The following is a 20,429-nucleotide window of genomic DNA, read 5'->3' on the forward strand; positions in this document are numbered from 1 at the left end:
GGCTTCAGAAATCTTAAAATTTAATTAAAACTCATTCACGGATTGTAGTTGTACTGAGCCAGTCACGGTTTGCTCTTCAAGTTACAAAACCATCCCCACAAAACTCCAAACCCTTCTCTCTCTCTCTCTCTCTCGGATGCAAGCTCTTAAAACTGCCTTCAAAATTAAATCACCTATATTTATTCTTCAATTCATGTGGATGATTCTGCAGTTAAGCGTACCGATTGATCCATAACAAATGTGCTTCATGGTGTGGTCCTGCTTAATTTACTGAACCCCTTCCACCTTACCACACGGTCCTGGTGGCCCCACAACTTTACTGCGAGTGTCATTGAATAATAATCCAGTGATTGTCGAATTCCATTATACCTTTCTTATTTACTGCTTTTATCCTTAATACAAGAACTAGTTGACTAATTTAAATAGATTAATGAAGTTTGTTAAGCTAGTTATTTATAATAAATAGATGTTATCTTCCCCAGGATACCCTTGCTAATCATGTATATTAGCTAGAACTACCATTTGATCGAATATTTAATATGTACAACTACTATAAGGACTACTTTAAATAAAATGGATAAATATAAAAGACAAAGTGGATTGGAGTTTTATATTTAGGACCAAGAAAAAAGCAGATTAGGGTCTTATATTTAATATTAAATTAAAAGTCAAACTAACTCTTATATTAAGAATTGGAGATAGTACTTCAAAAAATAAGATAGATACCATGTCTTAACATTGCAGATAGAAATAAAGGGTTGTCAATATAATGGACTTACAATCTAGTGGTACAAAGACTCCTTGTAAGTGGAAAATTACAGGTCCAATTTTATTCGTAATTTCAAACTATTAATGCATGTCCCTCTAATTAAAGAGAAAAAGAAATATAAAGGTTGCTATTCTCTCAACTCCCCAGTCAAATAAAAGCAAGGATCCTTATTTGTTGTCTCCAAGTCAAACATAAATTTATAACATATGCTTGCTTTTGTTGTCGGATACGACCAAACAAGATTCACGGGTCGTGATGGGAACCATTTAATAAAATGCCATATAAATTACTTTTCAGAATCATTCTATTATATATGCAGAACCGTGTTTTTTACGATATGCTCAACTTCAATTCTCATTATCCCTCCCGCAACATGAATCTTCTATATCTATAAATATATATATTTCCACTTCTGTAGCTCTTTTTCCTTTTCCCCCGTTAATTGTATGAAGATTCCGATTACAAGCAAGATCAAAATGTATATTCAGAACTTATTTACTTGCCCGCTATGCTCATCAGCAGCCATTAAATAAAATGATACTGGAACAATATGATTGTGCTTTTGATCATTTTCTTAATATATCCCTAACTCATGCGTAGATTTAGGGATTTGAGTTTCCACATTCAGCACGCTCTCAATATTTTATTAATATATTTAAAATAGATACAAGGATTTTCAAGATCTTGCATATTGCATTTATTCATTTCAAAGCTTTTTCTGCACCAAAGTGGTCAGAACTTAAAATTCATTTCCTCGAGCTACACACACAGAGAGACAGTAGCCTAGTTTATAATGAACCTACCATAACTAAACTCGTGATTTCGACAACCAACAAAAGATTTCAAACTTCACATGATCCCACTGTGAATTCTTTGCACAATTAAGTTCGAATACAGTGAAATAGATCTCCAAAGGTATGGAATCTTCACTTTTTGCTTAAGTCTTTCAAATGAGCATCCTTTTTCTTGAATGAGGAATATGTTTGACCACCTTCCCTGTCACGGGTTAAATAGTGCTTTTTCTGGTGGCGAAGGGGTCATTTTCACCATTGTAAATTGTCAGTATTGCTTGCTATGAAATTAAATGAAGCCAATAGTCCATTCAACAGAGAAAGGGAAAAAGTTGTTTGGCTTCTAATTCCTTGAGTAACTCCAACAAGAAAACGACATTCTAGATCACCAAACGGCAGGTTTCAATCATTCTCTTGAATTCACCCCACCAAATATCAATCCATCCTATTGATCAGATGGTTAGCCCTGGCTTCCATTATTGTCTTGGTTGTTATTAATTTTTTTTTAACCAGAAAAAAGTGTTTATGCAATTGGAAACTGGAAAGTAACGCGAAGACATTTTACTTCGTCAATTGTTTGTAAAATTATGAATTAAATAATCAAGAATGTTGCGAGTTACGGTCTATGACAAAGTTTCTGAATCCAGCTCTTTATTTTCTGCTTCCATTGTTTTTCCTTTTTCCTGATTTATGCTTCCCTCCTTTTTGTGTGAAGAGAAGAGAGGCAAAAGGGGCTTGCTACATGTGAACAGAGCTAGAGATGGAGACAACGGAAAAGAAGGATTCGAACCATTTCTTTATAATGAAGAACACTGTGATTAATTTTTGGGGTTCCCCTTACAATTTACTTGGCAAGTAAACACGGGGAAACTTATTCACTTTGACTCCATGCACGAATAAAAACAAGCACTAACTGTAGATAGATAATAATAAAGGATAACTAGGCATGCAGCTACTAGCTAGCCTCCAATTAATCATAAAAGTACACAATAATAAATCACACACACATGATACTAGAATTTAATTTTTGTAGAAGTTGAAACAAATGGAGTAACAGAATAATAAGAAGGTCGCCGATGAAATACGGTGTACGTAGACGTACGTACTTATAGCTGTTGGGATGATCATCAAGCGCATTGGAAGTTACGAGGGACTTGCCTAGAGCAAACGTTGAGAAGCAAGCTGAGAGAGATCGGAATGTTGAGGTTGATACCCAGAATGTTAGCTCGTAGGGCGGTGCAGAGGCAGACGGCGGCCTCAAGGTCGGCGAGCCCTTGGATGAGGGTGCAGCATGGCGTCACCGGCGGCTGACCAAGCGTCACGTTCAACAAACCGTTGAGCACATTGGCACATACCCCTAGTTTCAGTGCGTCCCTGGGGCAAGTTCCAGTTCCTGTTCCGGTTCCGGTTCCGGTTCCGGTTCCTGTTCCTGTTCCTGTTCCGGTTCCGCTTCCCGGGGAGGGGGTGGGGTTGAAGGGGTTGGGGATAGGTCTCGGCCTGGGCCTTGGGTTTGAACCACCGGGACAGTGATAGCACGCAGAGACCATGGAAAAGAAGAGAAGGTTGATGACGAGGAAAAGAGCGAGGGAGGAGCAAGGTTTGGAAGCCATGGATGATCTCGAAACCCTAGCGAGGAAGCTAGTAGCTTTTTTTCTCTGTCTCTTCAAGTCGTAGTTATAAGTTTATAACTATTGGAGCTTGGGAGAGATGAGAGGTATGAGAAGAGAAGGGCGATTTATATAGTGGTGGATGTGATCAGATTGACATGAAGAGAGGCAACGAAGGATGTAAGCAAGCATGTGTGAAGCGAGGAGGTTAGCTGGCAGAGAGGTGTGATTTTGGGAAAGGTTTTGGAAGTTTGTGATTGTAGATTCTAAGGGTTGATTTAAAAAATGGGATTAAGCATTAATTAATAAATAAACGCAGAGGTTAAAAAAATAAAGCAAGTTCTGGTTAGGACTTGGGGAAACTGAAACCTCCTTTGTTACAGGAACCGTACGTCCCGACACAATCATGCAGCATCCTCTGGACGTACATATAGTTGTTTGATTTACCCCAGGGCATACCCACTCTCTGGTAATTAATATCCTTAATTATTCATAAATAACCTATGCTCTATTTAACAATTAATGTTATTACCTCATATCCTAATTATAAGACTTCGTTTATATGTATTATATTTTTCAATCCATCCTATCTCTTTTTGTACAACTATTTAGTACTCCTCCAGTCCTTAATATAAGATCCATTTAAATAATTTGATTAGATTAAGGAAGTTAGGTAAGTTAGTTAATTATAAAAAAAGTGACACATTTTTCCTAAAACACCATAATCATTTTTTATAATACCTCATCTCCCTCTTCTACTTGATTATACTTGAAGGAGTATTTATAGGGGTAATTAAGAGAAAATTGATAAATATGATAAATGGGTCTTATATTTAGAACCAAAACTAACTCAAGAATTGAGTCTTATATTAAGGACCGAAGGAGTATTTCATATCCTTCGGGTTACACACAAGCATTGATCAATTGAATTAATGCAAGTGTTGAGACGAAGAAGAAGAAAAACTGATGAGTGGTTCTCTCCCATGCACATGAGTTTTTTTTTTTTTTTTAACTCTCCGCAAAGTTGAAATTCAATTATTTATATTTGATACCTTCCCCCAACAACAATGTATAGACCTTGCCATGTAATTAAACAAAACTAAAGTTTTCAGTGTCAATCATTTTTCACAATTTGCTATGATTTTGAAATTTTTTAATTACCTTTAGCGGATGAGTACATTGAAAAAATTGTGGTCAGAATAAAAACATGTGCATAAGCACACAGATAATAAGCAGAAAAATATTTTTCATATAATTTTATATTTTTGACCATGTATAAAACTTATAGTTTAATTTGTTGCACGAGATGTGGAATAGCAGATTTTTAGATTTAAAAAAATTATGTCCTAATAAAGAATCGACAATCAAATTGATGATTTCCGTTTGGTAAACAAAACCGATAAATTCTAGTTGGGTTTTTGCATCTGGCTGGGCAGTATTTCAATCTTGGCCGTTCATTTCATCAATGACTCACAGTGCGCCCTCGTCGTCCGGATACAGAACAGTCGCACAAATATGAAATATCTACCACTCTTCTTCCTCCCCTGTAAGTTATCATCTCAGGCTTTTTTAAAGTAATTGAGCCTGGTCCACCAGAAATTTGGATCAAATCATGCCAAATTCGTAGATCCATACTAGCTGCTGATGCTATACACACACACACACACACACTTTTGTTACCTAAATCCTTTGAGTCGTTTTAGTCTTTGCTGATGAAAAAGCTCATATTAATTAGTTGCTGTGATCTTGTAATGGCCATGGTTATCCTAAAATTGATCAACCATTCCTGACTAAGCTCGGAAAAGTGCCGTTTACAGTGGATGACGAGACAGACAATAATACGCCCCGTGAGGAGGCAACCAGGCAAGCATTATATTGCTAGAATGTAAGTGCATAATTTTGCGGGTGCAAACGTAAATCCATGGCTACTTCTAATTTTTGTGTGATGATGTCGTCATTATCATTTATTTTATTGCACAAAATTTTAAGAATTTGTTAGGCGTGCCACAAGTAAAAACCCCAAACATATGGTCGTGAAACTTGGCTTCAATTAAATGAAATAACTTTTAAAAATGTTTGCTAGTAGGGGTTCTTTAGCACGAGTTGCCACGCACAGTGAAAGTCAAACTCGGAGAGAGAGAGAGAGAGAGAGTTTAGTCTTAAGCTAAAGCATGTGTGCCCGGGCATTAATATGACAACTAAAATAATTAATATAATTCACGGTTCTTAATACTAACTCCGGTCCTAATTATAAAATCTTGTTTATTGTAAAGTCTTCATATATAAGAATTGAATTCACTCACAAACCAAACTGAGTATATATGAACCATGTTATCACATAAAAATTACTACCTCTAATTTTTAATATAAGAACTAGTAGGAGTGGTCTTTAATCTAATTGACAAGATCCGTTTCGTTTTCCTTGTCCTAATATCATGGAACACAAGATTGTATTGGGCATGCATGAAAAATGCCTGAAATCTTATTTCATTTAAAAAATGACATCATCTGAATTTTTAAAATAATAATTATTACTCAGATGCCAGTAGTAAAAAAATATTTCCCGTGTCTCCAGTTTCCGCTGCCACGAGACAGTGGTATGGAATATTTTATTTTACTGGTAACGAAAAAGTTGAAACATTTGACGGAGCAGTTGTTATACAATTTCAAAAGCGATTAATTACCAAAGTCATTGTAATTATGTACAGGTGGAATCCATAATTAAATAAATACTCCTATATCTGGATAATTTTTCCCCTTTATGCGTCACGTATCTGCAGCGTTGAAAATAAAGCCAGAGAGGCCTAAAGAGCCTACAAACCACAAAACTAATTAATTAAAAGCCTTTGACATTAGTTGCACCAGATTTTCTTCCTCTCCATTGATTTGATGTGCTACTTAATCAGTTATGAGACATAATGGATCTCGTCATCTCGATTAGTTATGTTTTTTTTGGCTAATCACTCCATAATCAATTATTTCAATAACTCAGAGAACAAAACAAGAGAAGATTCTTTGGCTCAATTACTGGAGTCATGTACGATGAGGGTAATTAATTATATACAACGTCACAAATTAAAAGTGGTCCAAGTGTCTTGCCATGTTCTTACTTTGTGAAAGGCTGGAATCTCCGTCTCGCTAGCTATACAAATTGTCCTATAGCATACCACTTGCCAACATTGTTTTCCTTAAGCTTATTTATTAATTTCATAGATCAGGTCATTAAAAATAGAGATCTAGATGTATGCCATCTAAAAATCAAGGATCTATTTCTCCCTTGGGTTTTTAATTAAATGCCATTACGCGTATAAATACATTAGCTAGCTACTGATAACTCAGGACTGAAATTTTTTAAAGAGAATGACTCTGTATTCCTGAAGAGAAATATCTATGATACTTAACGTGTACTACTTCTGATTCTTAATATAAGAACTTATTTGACATTTAAATTAATTCTAAATATAAGACTCCAATCCACTTTATCTCTTATATTTATTTATTTATTTTTAAAATAGTCTTTATAGTAATTGTGTATGTTAAATATTCTATCAAAATAGTAATTCTAGCTTATATATATTATTAACAAGGGTATTTTAGAAAAATAACACTTATTTATTGCAAATATCTAACTTAATGAATTTTTTTAATCTATTTAAATTAATCAATTAACTCTTATATTAAGGATTAAGTGTAGTATTTGATAACTTTAACAGATTGTAGAATTAGCGCACATTAAAAATTAACTTCTCTTAACATGAGGTTGTCACGACAGAACAAAGAAAATTATTAAATGACATTAGATTTTGTAAAATTAATCTGCTACTTTTCTAAAATTCTCTTAATCCTCTTTAAGTAAATGTTATTCCTAATTTATTGCATTTCTGGTATCTAAAATCGATAAGGATGATGGAAAACAGTATTATTGTGACAGATAATATAAAACGGAGGGAATAGAAATTTATACGTGCACTCAATGATTATCATTAAGAAGTCTTCTAGGCTCTAATACAAATTAAAGATTAATTATGGAGTCACGGGCTGTACTTTTCCAGAAACAGATTCCACCGAAAATTTCCCACCTTCATTAAAAAAATCCAACGCCACCGAGCTTCAAACACATCAATATGTATCGTGGACAGTCTTGCATGGCTTGCCTTCCCTTAGACTCGCAACTTGTGGAGCCATCTCTGCTTAACTAACATAATCATTTGGTAATAATTAATTAATTAACAAATCTCCCAAGCATCGATCCATAACATATATCACATCATTCAAATCTTTTTTTTGGTTAAATTTCCAGCGCCAGAGCCCCGAAAAGTCTTTTCAAAGAAGCCACTTATATGCTGCTCGTGTGAAAGGTGGGTCGAAAAATCAATCCCATTGCATGGTCAGCATCTTTGCTATGAATATCTGGATGGTTTGTGTTTGACGATAACTCATAAACACCAAGCAAAGTACTAAAAAAATTAATTAAGTTAGCTATTTAATATGCTGATTTTTTTAAATTGTCTGAATTGAAACTACCCATTGATGGGAATACTCTTACAATCAATAAGAATGTTTTGAAAAAAAAATATATAAATTTGAGAGGCAGGTGAATCAAAATCTTCTGTTTATTATGACTAAATTAAACTTCCTAATTAATTCTTATACCAAGGACTGAAGGTAACAATTGAAAACAAAAATATAAACGTAACCAAAGCCAGGTGTGGGCCATATATATTTGTTCTATATGTCCACCTTTCTCAAAACTTCGTTTGGAAACATGAAGACATAAAATTGATTGATTATGGATGGATGAAGTGCAAGTGCAAACATGCAAGGCCAGAAATAAAAAACAAAACTTGCATTTCAAAAACGGAATGTTTAATTGTATCAAGAATTTTCTATGTGATGGGACATTATCTAACTAATTAAATGTGTTCTCAAAGCAAGCCCCAAAATATAAGCCTCATAATCACAAGAATACACAAGGACGGTGGAGCGTGACAAAACTTGCGAGAAAAATAATAATTACAAAACCCAACTAACTTGAGAATGAAGCAACACACCTCGAGTATATCTCTGTGTTCACCATCTTCCTCGCCCTTCTGTCCCAGGCATAAATAGAAATTGACTTGACAACTTCCACGACCTATATATATCAAATGTTCAATTAGTTCGGTAAAAAAAGAAATCGACAAAATTCATAGTTTTTCTTAATCTTTAAGGACCGTTGGGTGCCCGTTATTCTATTCAAAAATGTGTTTTGTTTGAGGGTAAATAGTATGCTTAGTAATTAAATTGTGGATTCAGTTGTTCAGTAATGCTGTGAAGTTCACTTTAATCATAAGATTGATGGGTCTCAATCACCGGAGCTATTTAGATGGATATATGTTCTGTACTTGTACAGTACTAACAAAGCTGTAAAAAGTGAAAGTCAACTAACGAGCAACGAGCTCGGGTTCGGAGTATGATTTCCTAATCAACGCACACGCGTCGTGATCAACTTAATTAAGATAAAATCATATATGATGATTCAACCTTTTAGTGATTTGATCTATTAACAAAGATATGTTTCAAATATTGAAAGTTTTCCTCATCGACACAGGGGTCCCTCCATTAACGCGCGTAATATGTAAGTAGTGGGTGATAGGAAAAGAACAAGGACATACAGTAAGTACGTGATCAGCTGGGCCATTGGCCAAAGTCAAGCAGCCTAAATCTCTACACACACACACACACACAAAGCTTATATAATTAGTTATGCTTCCACAGCTTTTCGGATGCTATATCAGCTTAAACATGGATGGATACAAGCATGGATGAATTTTTGTATATAGATGTTCGTGGGAGTATACCTTAGTTCACTTATATCTTCCTAATATTGAACACTAAATATGACTAAGTAAACAAAATCCAACAATTTGCCCTTTGTCCGACAACTTGCGGTTGCCAGCTTAAATGTTGGACGTTGGTCGATCGGTTTCACATGGTTCGATGCCTCTAATTCAGAATGTATGCGTCACTCGTGATCGATCAGTTGTGAGATATTGCAAAGCTTTAATTTTCTGCATTTGTTGGAATAATGAATTGGCTTTAAGCCAGGCCTTAACGGGTAGCTTTGAGTGTTACGTACCAAGGTAATGACCTGATTACTACGATATGATTAAGTGGGGGGCATTCTCTTCCCAGTTCATGCTCATGGTTGCGTCAGGGAATAATAATTAGAGTGTAGAATATTGGAGATTATTCAAGCTGCCTCAAGCAAAGAATCACACAAAGAGGACCAGAAAGCCGAAAGGACATGGAAATCACGAAACACATTGAGTATGGAACCGTCCTCTGCCCAGAAAAAGGGGGGAACAAAATGGGACCGCCAATGGGAACTACTCATAATTTGGACCATGTGAAGCTACAGTGCATTGAAATCGACCCTTTCAAAAAGAGTCCTCACTTTCGTTGTTTTGAACTGACATATGGGCCGAAGCCACCACCATGTGGGCCCATCAACATGGACTCACCAATCTGATCACCACAAGAGTCCACCGGCCCAACTTTAAACCCATGTTCCAGGAACCTTATTTTCCCCGCTCCATCTCCTTCAAATCATTTGCTTCTTTGAAATCAGACCGATGAATCATTCAAGTTGACCTTGAATTCTCTCCATTTACAAAATACATTCCAAAAAGAGAATAGCATGAGAAAATGTTACGGTCCCAAAATAGGGCCCATTGGTCCTTTTCCCCCCCTTATTTATCTCAATATATATTCCGTATACATATATTTCGTGGATATGAAAGATCCGATCAGGTTTAAATGTTTCTCTTTCTCCCCCTTTTTTTCTGAACAAGGCCTTATAAGTATGGAAGTGGTGAACCCTTTTGATAGCCATTTCTTTCTTTGTTTGTTTTCTTTTTCTTTTTCTTTTTTTTACACGGCGTTGAGCTATTCCTGTTGGAATCCAACTCATTAGCACCCTATATTAAGGGACAACTCGCTAGGACAAAGTACCGAACAAGATGTACATATTTATTGTTATTCTCCACCTTCCCTCCTGTTTTTTCCCCTTAATTTTCTGTTAATATTATTTTTACTCTTTAAAATTTAGAAAAAATCCTAGAAAAAGCCCTTGGAATATATGAAATTTCAGATTGGGTTCTGGAATTGTGTAAATGACAAAAAAGGTCAATGACCCAATCTGTCATTTGTAAAATCAAGAGGAATTGACAACTTTGTCCTAGTCAAGTAAAAGTGAGTAGTTATTCTCTAAATAAATTTAGATAATGCTTATACTATTCTAGTGATTACATGATTAGTTGTAGTTAATAACAAAGTACCTGACTACGAAAAAGTGAGTAGTTATTATCTACATGAATCTAGGTAATGCTTACACTGTTATAGTTATTACATGGTTAGTTGCAGTTAATAACAAGGCATCTGACTATGAAAAAGTGAGTAGTTATTCTCTACACGAATTTAGATAACGCCTAAACCCTTATAGTGATTTCTTAAATTATTATAGTTAATGAATACAAATGAGGGTAAAGTTGTCAATTTCTCTTGATTTTACAAATGACAGATTGGGTCTTTGACCCTTTCTGTCATTTACACAATTCTAAAACCCAATCTAAAATTTTCTATATTTCAAGGGTTTTTTTTTTAATTTTCCCTAAAATTTAACTTCATTTTAGTTTTAACTTTTAAAATTTTAGACCAATGATTTCGGTCTCTAAAATTTGATTTTATTTTAATCCATTTTAAGATGTTTGTCCTTGAAACAATTTTTTTAAGGATTAATTAAAATCAAAACGAAGCTAAATTTCAGGGAACAACTTGAAATCAAATCAAATTTAGAAATTAAAACTAAAATGAGATTAAATTTCAAGAATTAAGAACGATATTAATGTCTTAATTTTTTTTGGGCATAGAAAAATTAACGCAGCTAAATCATATGATTAGCGTTCTCAGAGATCAAGACATAAAATAATTGAGACAGGGTTGCTACCCTGTGAGGCAGGTAAAAGGAAAGGGTTACTGGGAAAGCAATCGTGGATGATTCCGAAACAGCAAGAACCAACCGAGATGCTCCCGTCTCGTGGATTCTCGTTATGTCACGAACTCATCAATAATTAACATTCATAATTATATTTTCAATATTTCATACACAAAACTTGCGCCAACAAAATCTCAAGCACAAACATGTGACTGTCTCTTTTAACCATGAAAAATAGGGCCCCACCATCCCACTACCATCAATTACCAAACACCCCCATTTTTATTTATTTACTTATTATTGCTGCTGCTGCTGGGTATGAGTCCTATCTTGGTAATGGTACATGCCTCATTTTAAGGTACACTTATTGAGTTTAATACATTAATATAAGATATTCTTTTTATCCTAAATATAATATATATTTTGCAGTGTAATTTATATTATAAAATAGGTCTTATATTTAAAACTAGAAGGAGTAGTAACAAGACCTTTAATATTTATGAAATATTTTTAAAAATACTCACATATCTAATTGGTTTATTTGGACGCCATGTTTTAATTTTAAGTTTTATAAGTATGATCTATATGTTTTTTTCAAATATGTTGAGTTGAGTGTAGCTGTATGAGGATCTCTTAAAAGTCGAAAGGCGCATATGCGTAACACTATGAAATTTAATCTTAAATCATCATTCGCAAAGAGTGGCCTAGTTGAGCACTTCCCTCCGATTCCGATGAGAATCAGCTGTGCAATCATTTAAAGAATATACGTTTATAATACTAAAAATATAGGTTCAACATGGATCACTGCTTTGGTTTCATATCACCCAGTTTATGGTCCAAAAAAAAGCACATATCACCCACTTTCTTTCTTTTTTCCCCCTTCTAATTAATTAAACACTACGTTCAAAGAGCTAGAATTAGTTTGGAGAGATTAAAAAATTACTTTAGTCCGTTATTTGTAACAAATATATATTGATTTCTTTAAATTACCCTCATTCAATCATATACATTAGATCTACATATATGGGTGAAAATATCTTATAATTAATGGGAATATTTTTTAGAACACACTATAAACTTGAAAGACAAAATAGATTAAGATTTTATATTTAAAAATTATAACTAAATCTTATATTTAAAAATCATAACTAACTTTTATATTTAAAACGGGATAGTTGTTGATTATTCATTTTCCCACCACTTTTTAAATGAATAGTAATATTACATAATTGTCATGTAGGTCAAATGTGGGCTATAAAAGCGGGTAATTATACGATTTGAGTCAACGCTCATGTCAAATTAGCAACAGAACCAGCCACTGATTGCCACGCATGTCTCTCAACTCAAGTTTCCATCTTGCTTCCTCCATCTCTTCCCTGCTGCATAATTTTCTTGTACACACAAATAGGAAAATAATATTCACACCAAATAATAAATACTAAGTACATGCATTTCAGTTTTCTCTCTCTGTGTGTAATGAATATGACTACATCTAATCCTTAATATTCTTCTGGTTCTTAATACGAGACTTAATTGTTGAATTGATTTTAGTTCTAAATATAAGATTCATTTCTTATATTTATCAATTTTCTCTAAATTACCCCTATGGACACTCCCTTAACCATAATCAAGTAGAAGAGGGAGATGAGGTATTAAGAAAGATAATTATGATGTTTTAGGAAAAATGTGTCACTTTTCTTCTAATTAACTAACTTACCTAACTTCCTTAATCTAATCAAATTAATTAAATGGGTCTTATGTTAAGAACCGAATGAGTATAAGAGCAAGTTGACTAATTTAAGTATATTAAGAAAAATAGCTAAGTTAGTTATTTGTAATGAATAAATGTCGTTTTTTCTAAAATGTCCTTGTTAATTAAGTGTATTGACTATAACTACCATTATTATAAGGATTATCTTAAAAAAATAAAAAAAAATATGAGATACAAAGTGAATTAGAGCCTTATATTTAGAATCAAGATAAAAGTCAAACAAACTTTTATATTAAGGACCAGTAGTATTTTCCTAGTGGTTTTCTCTTTTTTATTTTCTCCTCAACAAAATGATCATTTGTTCCCACCCTATTTCAGCCTGACAAAATATATACGCCCACAGGAATTAAGTTTGGTGACAATTTATTCAAAAATTTAATTATTGATGAAACACAATCAAATTATACAATTTATATAGTCAACCCGGATTTATGGAATAAAGGTTCTTCCTGTTTTATGTATTTACTCATATCATTAGGTTCATTTTCAAAGCATGCATACATAAACCGATAACTCTGTGTCAGCAATCGGCAAAATCTATGAAATAAGTTTTAAAGTTTTTCGTTTTCCCTTCTCGCTCTGCATTTACAAGCTTCGAACCAACATTTTTTCTTATCAAATGATTATTTAATTGACATTTAATATAAGAACTCTAATTCACGCATTTCGCAGCTGATTTCTCAGGCTCCTTCTCACAACGCACACGTTATCGATCGATTAGAAAAATATAAAGAATACACACACACATATATAAAAGAAACATATAAAGATCAGAGTGACCAATCCATTACAAAGACAGATACGAGCGGCACAATTCCAGCACGACGTAGCTTGCCATTAAAAGCCCAATCACAAGTACTAATTTTGAAGTGATTAGGAAATCCGACTATTAAATTATCTGGCCATCGCTTCTATCTCGTCGATAGCTTCACTTTTTGGCTCTAGCGTATACTTGTGGGCCAAAAATTCGATAGTAATAAAAAAGAATAATCAATTATTAGTGTGTTACTCTCATATATAACCTTGACTAAAAAGAAGAAATAACTTGGCATGCTTTCTCAATTATTTAAAATGTTTCCACACAGGTCCAAGAAATTATGTGTCATTTATTATAATCAATTTCTGGGATGAAGTCCGAACTCAAATTTCTGACTCGGAGACAAATGATTAAAATTCATCCTCTTCAGCCAAAAAGATTTTTTTAAAAAAATCAAAGAGAATATATCAGACTCAAGCACGATTTTGATTAAGTTGAACGAGTTTAAATAATCATATCTATTTTATTTAATTTATTTCCATCTAAATTATTTGAACGTATTACTATTCGAAGCTCTATAATTGAGCACGGCGTTACGTCATTGGTTCTTCGAATCATTAGAAGAAACAGGTCGGCTTATCCCCACCGGAAAAAGGGCTATTTTATTGATTAAATGGTTATTAATATAATATACCTGCAAAAGATAAGTTTAGTTTACTTTTTGGTCATTCTTCAAGATAAGTCAGCAATAAGTGAAAGGAAGAAAAAGAAATATTTGAATCGAACCCTATCGAAAACTATTGAAACCAAATGTGCTGTGCTGAATCATGAACGTACGTTGAGAGTTTCGTGCCTTGTCTTTGTTGAATGTTTTGAATAATAAAACTTTCTTCCGCCCCGAAAAATAATTAAGAACAGGTGGCCCGCCACGAATCGACCAAGTGTGTGCCTTACACACACACATATATAATTGCTTACATGTATTCTTATTAGAAGCAATTTTGTTCGAAACAAGTATAATTAGATACTAAATGTAAATATGTTTTAGTAAAAATTTAAATATTAATTTGTCATATTGTAAGGAATTAGTCTATTCTATTAGATCTAATCATCCCCTGTTGTTATAAAAAAGTTTTAATATATTAATAGTTATTTCGTTGTCAATTTTGGGAGAGAATAATAGACTCCACTGGATTAGTCAGATAAGCAAACATGTTTGATTGTTTTGCGGAATAAAATTGTGGTGCAAATTGAAGCCCAACCGGCCAGAAATTACACGTGTCAGCATGTGAACGCTGCATAATACTATTCTTTTGGACCAAACATCACACGTCGCTTTCCCAAACTATTAACGATCCCCTTTTCGTAGCAAGGGGTCTGGAATTTTTGTAGTGAGTGATTAGAAGATAAGGATTTGGAAAAGAAAAAAAAGAGCATCATGAGAAAATTAGATGAAGCGAACATCAAAATCAATCCTATTGTCAATACGGAATCAAGAGGACAATTTTGATTTTAACATTAATATTCTTGTTGATTTTATTGTTATTTTGTTCTATCGATCGACCTCAAAGTACCTGGAAGATCTGTGTCACATTGTGTCATATTTAATTTTTATTTTTAAATTATTTTTAACTTGCCTTTTGTTATTAAAACTACTGTGTATATATTATTTTGTCTTATTTTTAAACTTTGATCAAGTCTGAAGTCTGTTCCCATAATTTAGACTTCAGAATTAACCTCTCTTTTTTTTTTTTTTTTAAACTCTACAATCAAACTACTATATATATGTTATTCGCAAGAAACACGTACTTTGAGATTTTTTTTCTTCTTGAATATGTTTGATCAATAAGAACTCACAGATAATCCTAATGCAGACGTCAACAGGGCAAAAACCAAAAGGCGTTTGGCATCATTAGTGAAATAATAGGATTCACATGGTCAAATAATTGAGGTTGAAAAGCATTAATATGAAATTAGGAATTCAAACCTTTACTGTATTAAAAAATGATAAAAACCTATCAGGTTTTACACATGATAATGATGATTAATGATAAGGGGTTGTTGTCCCCAAAAAGAAAAGAACAAGTGATAAGTGGTCCATTCTTGGCCCCTACAATAAGAAGATTATTAGGAATTGGCCAAGACACCACACATGTCTCAATAAGGACTTGCCATCTTATTGTCCCGTTGCAATGTATGCTGACTACCTGCGACGTTGCCAAGACATAAAAAAGAAAAAAGACCCAACAAAGTTGGCAATAATTAATATATATAGAAGGTTTTTTTTATTATTATTATGCTTCATAAAGTCTGCCTAATTTTTGAATGATTAGATTATTTTAATTGGCTGTTGGAGGTCAACCCACTCGAGTTACATAACTGTGAACAAAACCAAAAATAATTACCTAAACTTCAACCTAGCTTGTTGCGTGTGGTTGATTGGCAGAGATTACATGCACAAATATATGTTATGTTTTGTTTTCAAAAAAAAAAAAGAAAATAGATACAAATAGCCTCAAATTACAGATGAGATGAAACACGTGACCTCTTATTTATGAGGAAGCTCTGTATATGCTGCATTATAAGGCCATTAGTCCAACATGCATAATGTGAAAAAGAAAATCTTGATTTTTCATTGAGTATGTTGTTTGGCTAATATATATTGTTTGAAATTAAGAATAGATGAGAGGGCTATTTGATTTTGAGACGATGTGTTGTTTTCTTCCGAATATGCATCAGGATCAAATTAAACCAAATGGAAGTATGTGGCTAATGGGTCAACTAAGAATTTTGTATATATATGTACATGTGTGGGTTAATTTCAATATTTGGTAGTGATCTGAGTAGTTGACTTGTTGCAGATATCACAAAGCTTCTGAAATAGTAACTCCATGCGTCCCATTAAATGTGGATGATCAGTCAAGTGATTGTAACTGGATCCACATATACATGGATATCATCACTCATCAATCAATTCATAAATACAAATGCTATGTGCTAGATTCTGACGGTGATTCTCCCCTCAGTTGTCTCATTATTAAGTATAAATGACCACATCATAACCGACTAATTAAGGCAATCGCAACATCAAATCCAGTAACAAAGCTGTGTCAAAATCAGAAAACAAGCAGCGTAATTGGATTTTTCTAAAAGAAAAATCTTCTTGATGAAGTATATGTATGTCTACGGTTCTCTCTGATTCCATTTATAAGATAGAAGACAAGCATTTTTTTTTTAATTTATAAATCGCATCATAACATTTTTCATATGAACATGTGCTTGTATTGTATTCTTTATTTGTCATTTATGAGCATAAATCATTAAAGTATAGCGTATGTATTAAATAGGAATAAAATTAAAAAAATATTAAATCTCAAGATAGGGGTAACGAAGTTGATGAAACATATTATTATATGAATTAATTTATAAATAAGATTAATTAACATGCTAAGCATGTGGTGCTGAAACGGGGACATCCAAATTTCCAATGCACATAGGCAGGCATACATAATTGTGTGGTGCTCACGGTCGGCAAGTGCCTCCACTGAAATTTGTGTGGCTTATATTATCATGCTCCCGTATAGTTCATAATTTTGTGCTTGCTTCACTTATTAAATCTCCGCTAAATTTTTATTTACTATTTTAATTTGAACCCATCCATTCTCAGTATGTTGTCCTTCTCGCGTTTCTATCTCCTTTCTTAATTCCAAATTTTCAATTTCTGTTTAATATTTATAAGCATACTAGTAATAATTTTTAATTTTTTATACAGGATATTTAATAATAGCTTAGTATAACATAACTAGCTTAAAGTGTCCACACTAAGTCGTTTTTTTCCTATATTTTATAATATCATAAAATTTTTAAAATATTACCAGTAAAGTCTTTGTCAAGCATATAAATGATTTTTGCATATTGGCAGTCGCCAGTCATGATTTTTTTATTATTGAAGAATCTTGTTTCCTTTCGAAATACCATTATATCCATTTCTATAAAGTATTATAATTTAGTGTTTTTACTTAATGACATTCCATGGCACTGTTTTTTTTTTTTGGGGGGTAAGATCCATGAGACTGTTTTGAATGTGATGTTATTGACCTTCATCCCCTCAAAGTGGCTCTCAATTAAGAGACATTAATCATTACATTGTGATCTGATGATGTTGAGGCAAAGACTTTTATTTATTCATTTTAACAATAGATTTGTAAATCGCTCCTTAATGGCATTAATGATTTGATATCTTTTAATTGAGACACAGTCGAGGATGTCTCAGTTGTTGTCTACAGATAATGAGATCCCAAAAAATTAGTTAATGACGACATTTAATAAATATTCTAAAGAGTATTGAAAACCAGAGTAAAATATATTAAAAAATTGGTGAAAATTTGCTGTATGAAAATTTTAATGGTCAGCATGACCTAATTTCGAATATCGATATTACACATCTATAAATGTATTAGATTCTTCTAACCAGTAAAGTTTTAAACTGATTTTTTTCACCAATTCTTTCAAGCATATATGCTCTCAATTTTTGGGGTAAAAAAGTAGCATAAGTTCTCAAAACAGATCAGACACGCATCTATGATTTTATTATAATTGTAGGGGCTGCGATGCTAATCACTTTTCAAGGTTGTTATAGATGTCAGACAAAAAAAAAAAAAAAGAAGGTTGTTATAGATGATGCTAGATTGCTTTTTCATATATAGGAGTTGGATTAACGTTTCGGTGCACTGTAACTTCGATTCTCTTTCTATTACGGATTATGTAGCAAATGTAACTTCTGTATCCTAAATCAACTACCCGTTAGTTCAGAGAGGAGGTTGATTAAAAAAAAAAAAAAACTAAATTCTTGTACCGTTTCGGACTTTATGAACCTAATTATTATTAAAAAAAATCAAAGGGTGATATAGTGAATATATTTCCTTAAAAACTACTACCTCATATTCTAATTATAAAACCTCATTTATAGTCTATAAACAAAATTTTATAATTAAAAACAGAGGTGGTATATTGATTTAAATGGTGGTATCCTATTGCAGTGGGGGCCGCTATAGTGTGGTAACTGCCAAGTCCTACAAATAGAGGTTTGTCCCTGCCTATTACAATAGTCGTTGAACAACTGTGTTCTCATAGTCACCCCAATTATCCATTGGTATCAGAATCTAATCTCGCTTGAAATATGAAGAGGGCTGCGTACTTCTCCCGACCAAATTTGATAATAATTGATAATTAAACACCTAACCGCTTACTCGTTTAACAGAGGAGAGTCACTGCCCACTACCATTCGTATCAATGAATTGATAAATTTTCCAATAAAATTGAATTGATAAATATTCCATTATAAATATTATTATAGGTGGATTAGATATCTAGCTAGCGAAATTATTGATATTGTCATGAATATATATACTGTACATTCAATTCTAAATATGAAATTTTAATTTATTTTATCTTTTAAATTTATAATTTTTTTCAAAGTATTTTTATTAATTGTGCATAACAAGAGAGTTTTCATTAAAAAATAATTACAATGCACATGATTAAAAAATTATTTTAAAAAATAATAAGCATTTAAAATAATTAACTTAATTAATATTTTTAATATCCGCAATATCTAAATACTCATCATGTTCTTAATATAAGAACTAATTAATTAAATTTGAGTAGATTAAAGATGTTAGTTAAATTAATTAATATGATACTTTTTTAAAACACCATAAATATCTTTCTTAATTCCCTCCCTCATTCTTCTACTTGATTATTGTTGGTGAAATATCAATAGGGTTAATTTGAAAAAAAAAAAGTGATAAACATATGAAATAGATCTCACATATAAGAGCAACATCATCTCTCCTTAATTAGGTTTTATATTAAGGGTCGGAAAAGTATTATTTTTGGGACTAAGGGAATTCCATTCTCAATTTGCAATTAGAAAAATGAAATCTCTTCTTTTCTTTTTAAAAAAATAATTGCAACCCACTATGGTTGTCCTGGATCCACCACTGGATCCCATGGTGTGTACTATTTTCTCTGCTACTAATTGCTGGAGTTTCAACCAGGCCATCCCCGGGAAAAAAAAAGAAGAGAGCACAGAATCTGAATAATTAGCGGCTCAAATCTTGCTTAGACCTGGACATCATGTACATATGGCCTTTATTTGTTGAAATGACAAAGTTGTCTCCAATCATAATGAAAGTTGAAGTTGAACCGTCTTTGTTTCCACTTTTAAGTGTCCACTCCCTTATCATCACAATTACTCCAATGGAAGCCAATCCAACCATCCCTGTAAATTATAACCCCAACGTCATCCCTTGAATTATTACAAACCTGGTTGGGCGCACATTGTACACTGTTCCCCAATTCCCTCATCAATACACACACGTTAATTCATTCACCCTAACTTCATTCCTAGTCAATTAATTACTGTCAATTAATTAATCATCCCACTGTAATTTAATTTAAACTAGTTAATAAGTGGAGAAAACGTGAAACACTTGAACTATACGTGTCCCAATTGCATTGGTGGAGGGTGGGGGTGTGTCGAGGGTCAATTACTTGAGCAATTAAAAGAGAGCACGGATTCACAAAGGGACACTACTCAATAGGTTTGAGGACCAAACTAAAGAGACGTAGAAAATTAATGGACCAAATTCAGAGTAATCTCATCATTGACCATTTAAAGTGAGCGGGACGCTCTTAATTTCTCCTTGTAGTGGTTACCTGGGAGTTCAGTTCTGTGGCCAGAAATAAAACCAATTC

The 20,429-nt window shown here is 33.0% G+C and overlaps 1 protein-coding gene across 2 annotated transcripts; it reads right to left on the reverse strand.

The window, feature by feature from the left end:
- Positions 1-2,331: 2,331 nt before the first annotated feature.
- LOC114720973 (14 kDa proline-rich protein DC2.15) lies at positions 2,332-3,276 on the reverse strand. Of its 2 annotated transcripts, XM_028906723.1 has the most exons (2): positions 2,991-3,276; positions 2,332-2,948 (listed from the first exon to the last, which is right to left on the reverse strand). In XM_028906723.1, the coding sequence occupies exons 1-2, from the start codon at positions 3,168-3,170 to the stop codon at positions 2,688-2,690; spliced, it is 441 nt and encodes a 146-aa protein (XP_028762556.1). In that variant the 5' UTR covers positions 3,171-3,276; the 3' UTR covers positions 2,332-2,687. The 2 variants fall into 2 exon arrangements, with proteins under 2 accessions (XP_028762556.1, XP_028762555.1); XM_028906722.1 differs by having other exon boundaries at positions 2,332-3,275.
- Positions 3,277-20,429: the final 17,153 nt, after the last annotated feature.

The sequence above is a fragment of the Neltuma alba genome, unplaced genomic scaffold (assembly GCF_004799145.2).
Source record: "Neltuma alba isolate B1F8T4 unplaced genomic scaffold, ASM479914v2 tig00012009_pilon, whole genome shotgun sequence".
NCBI lineage: Eukaryota > Viridiplantae > Streptophyta > Magnoliopsida > Fabales > Fabaceae > Neltuma > Neltuma alba.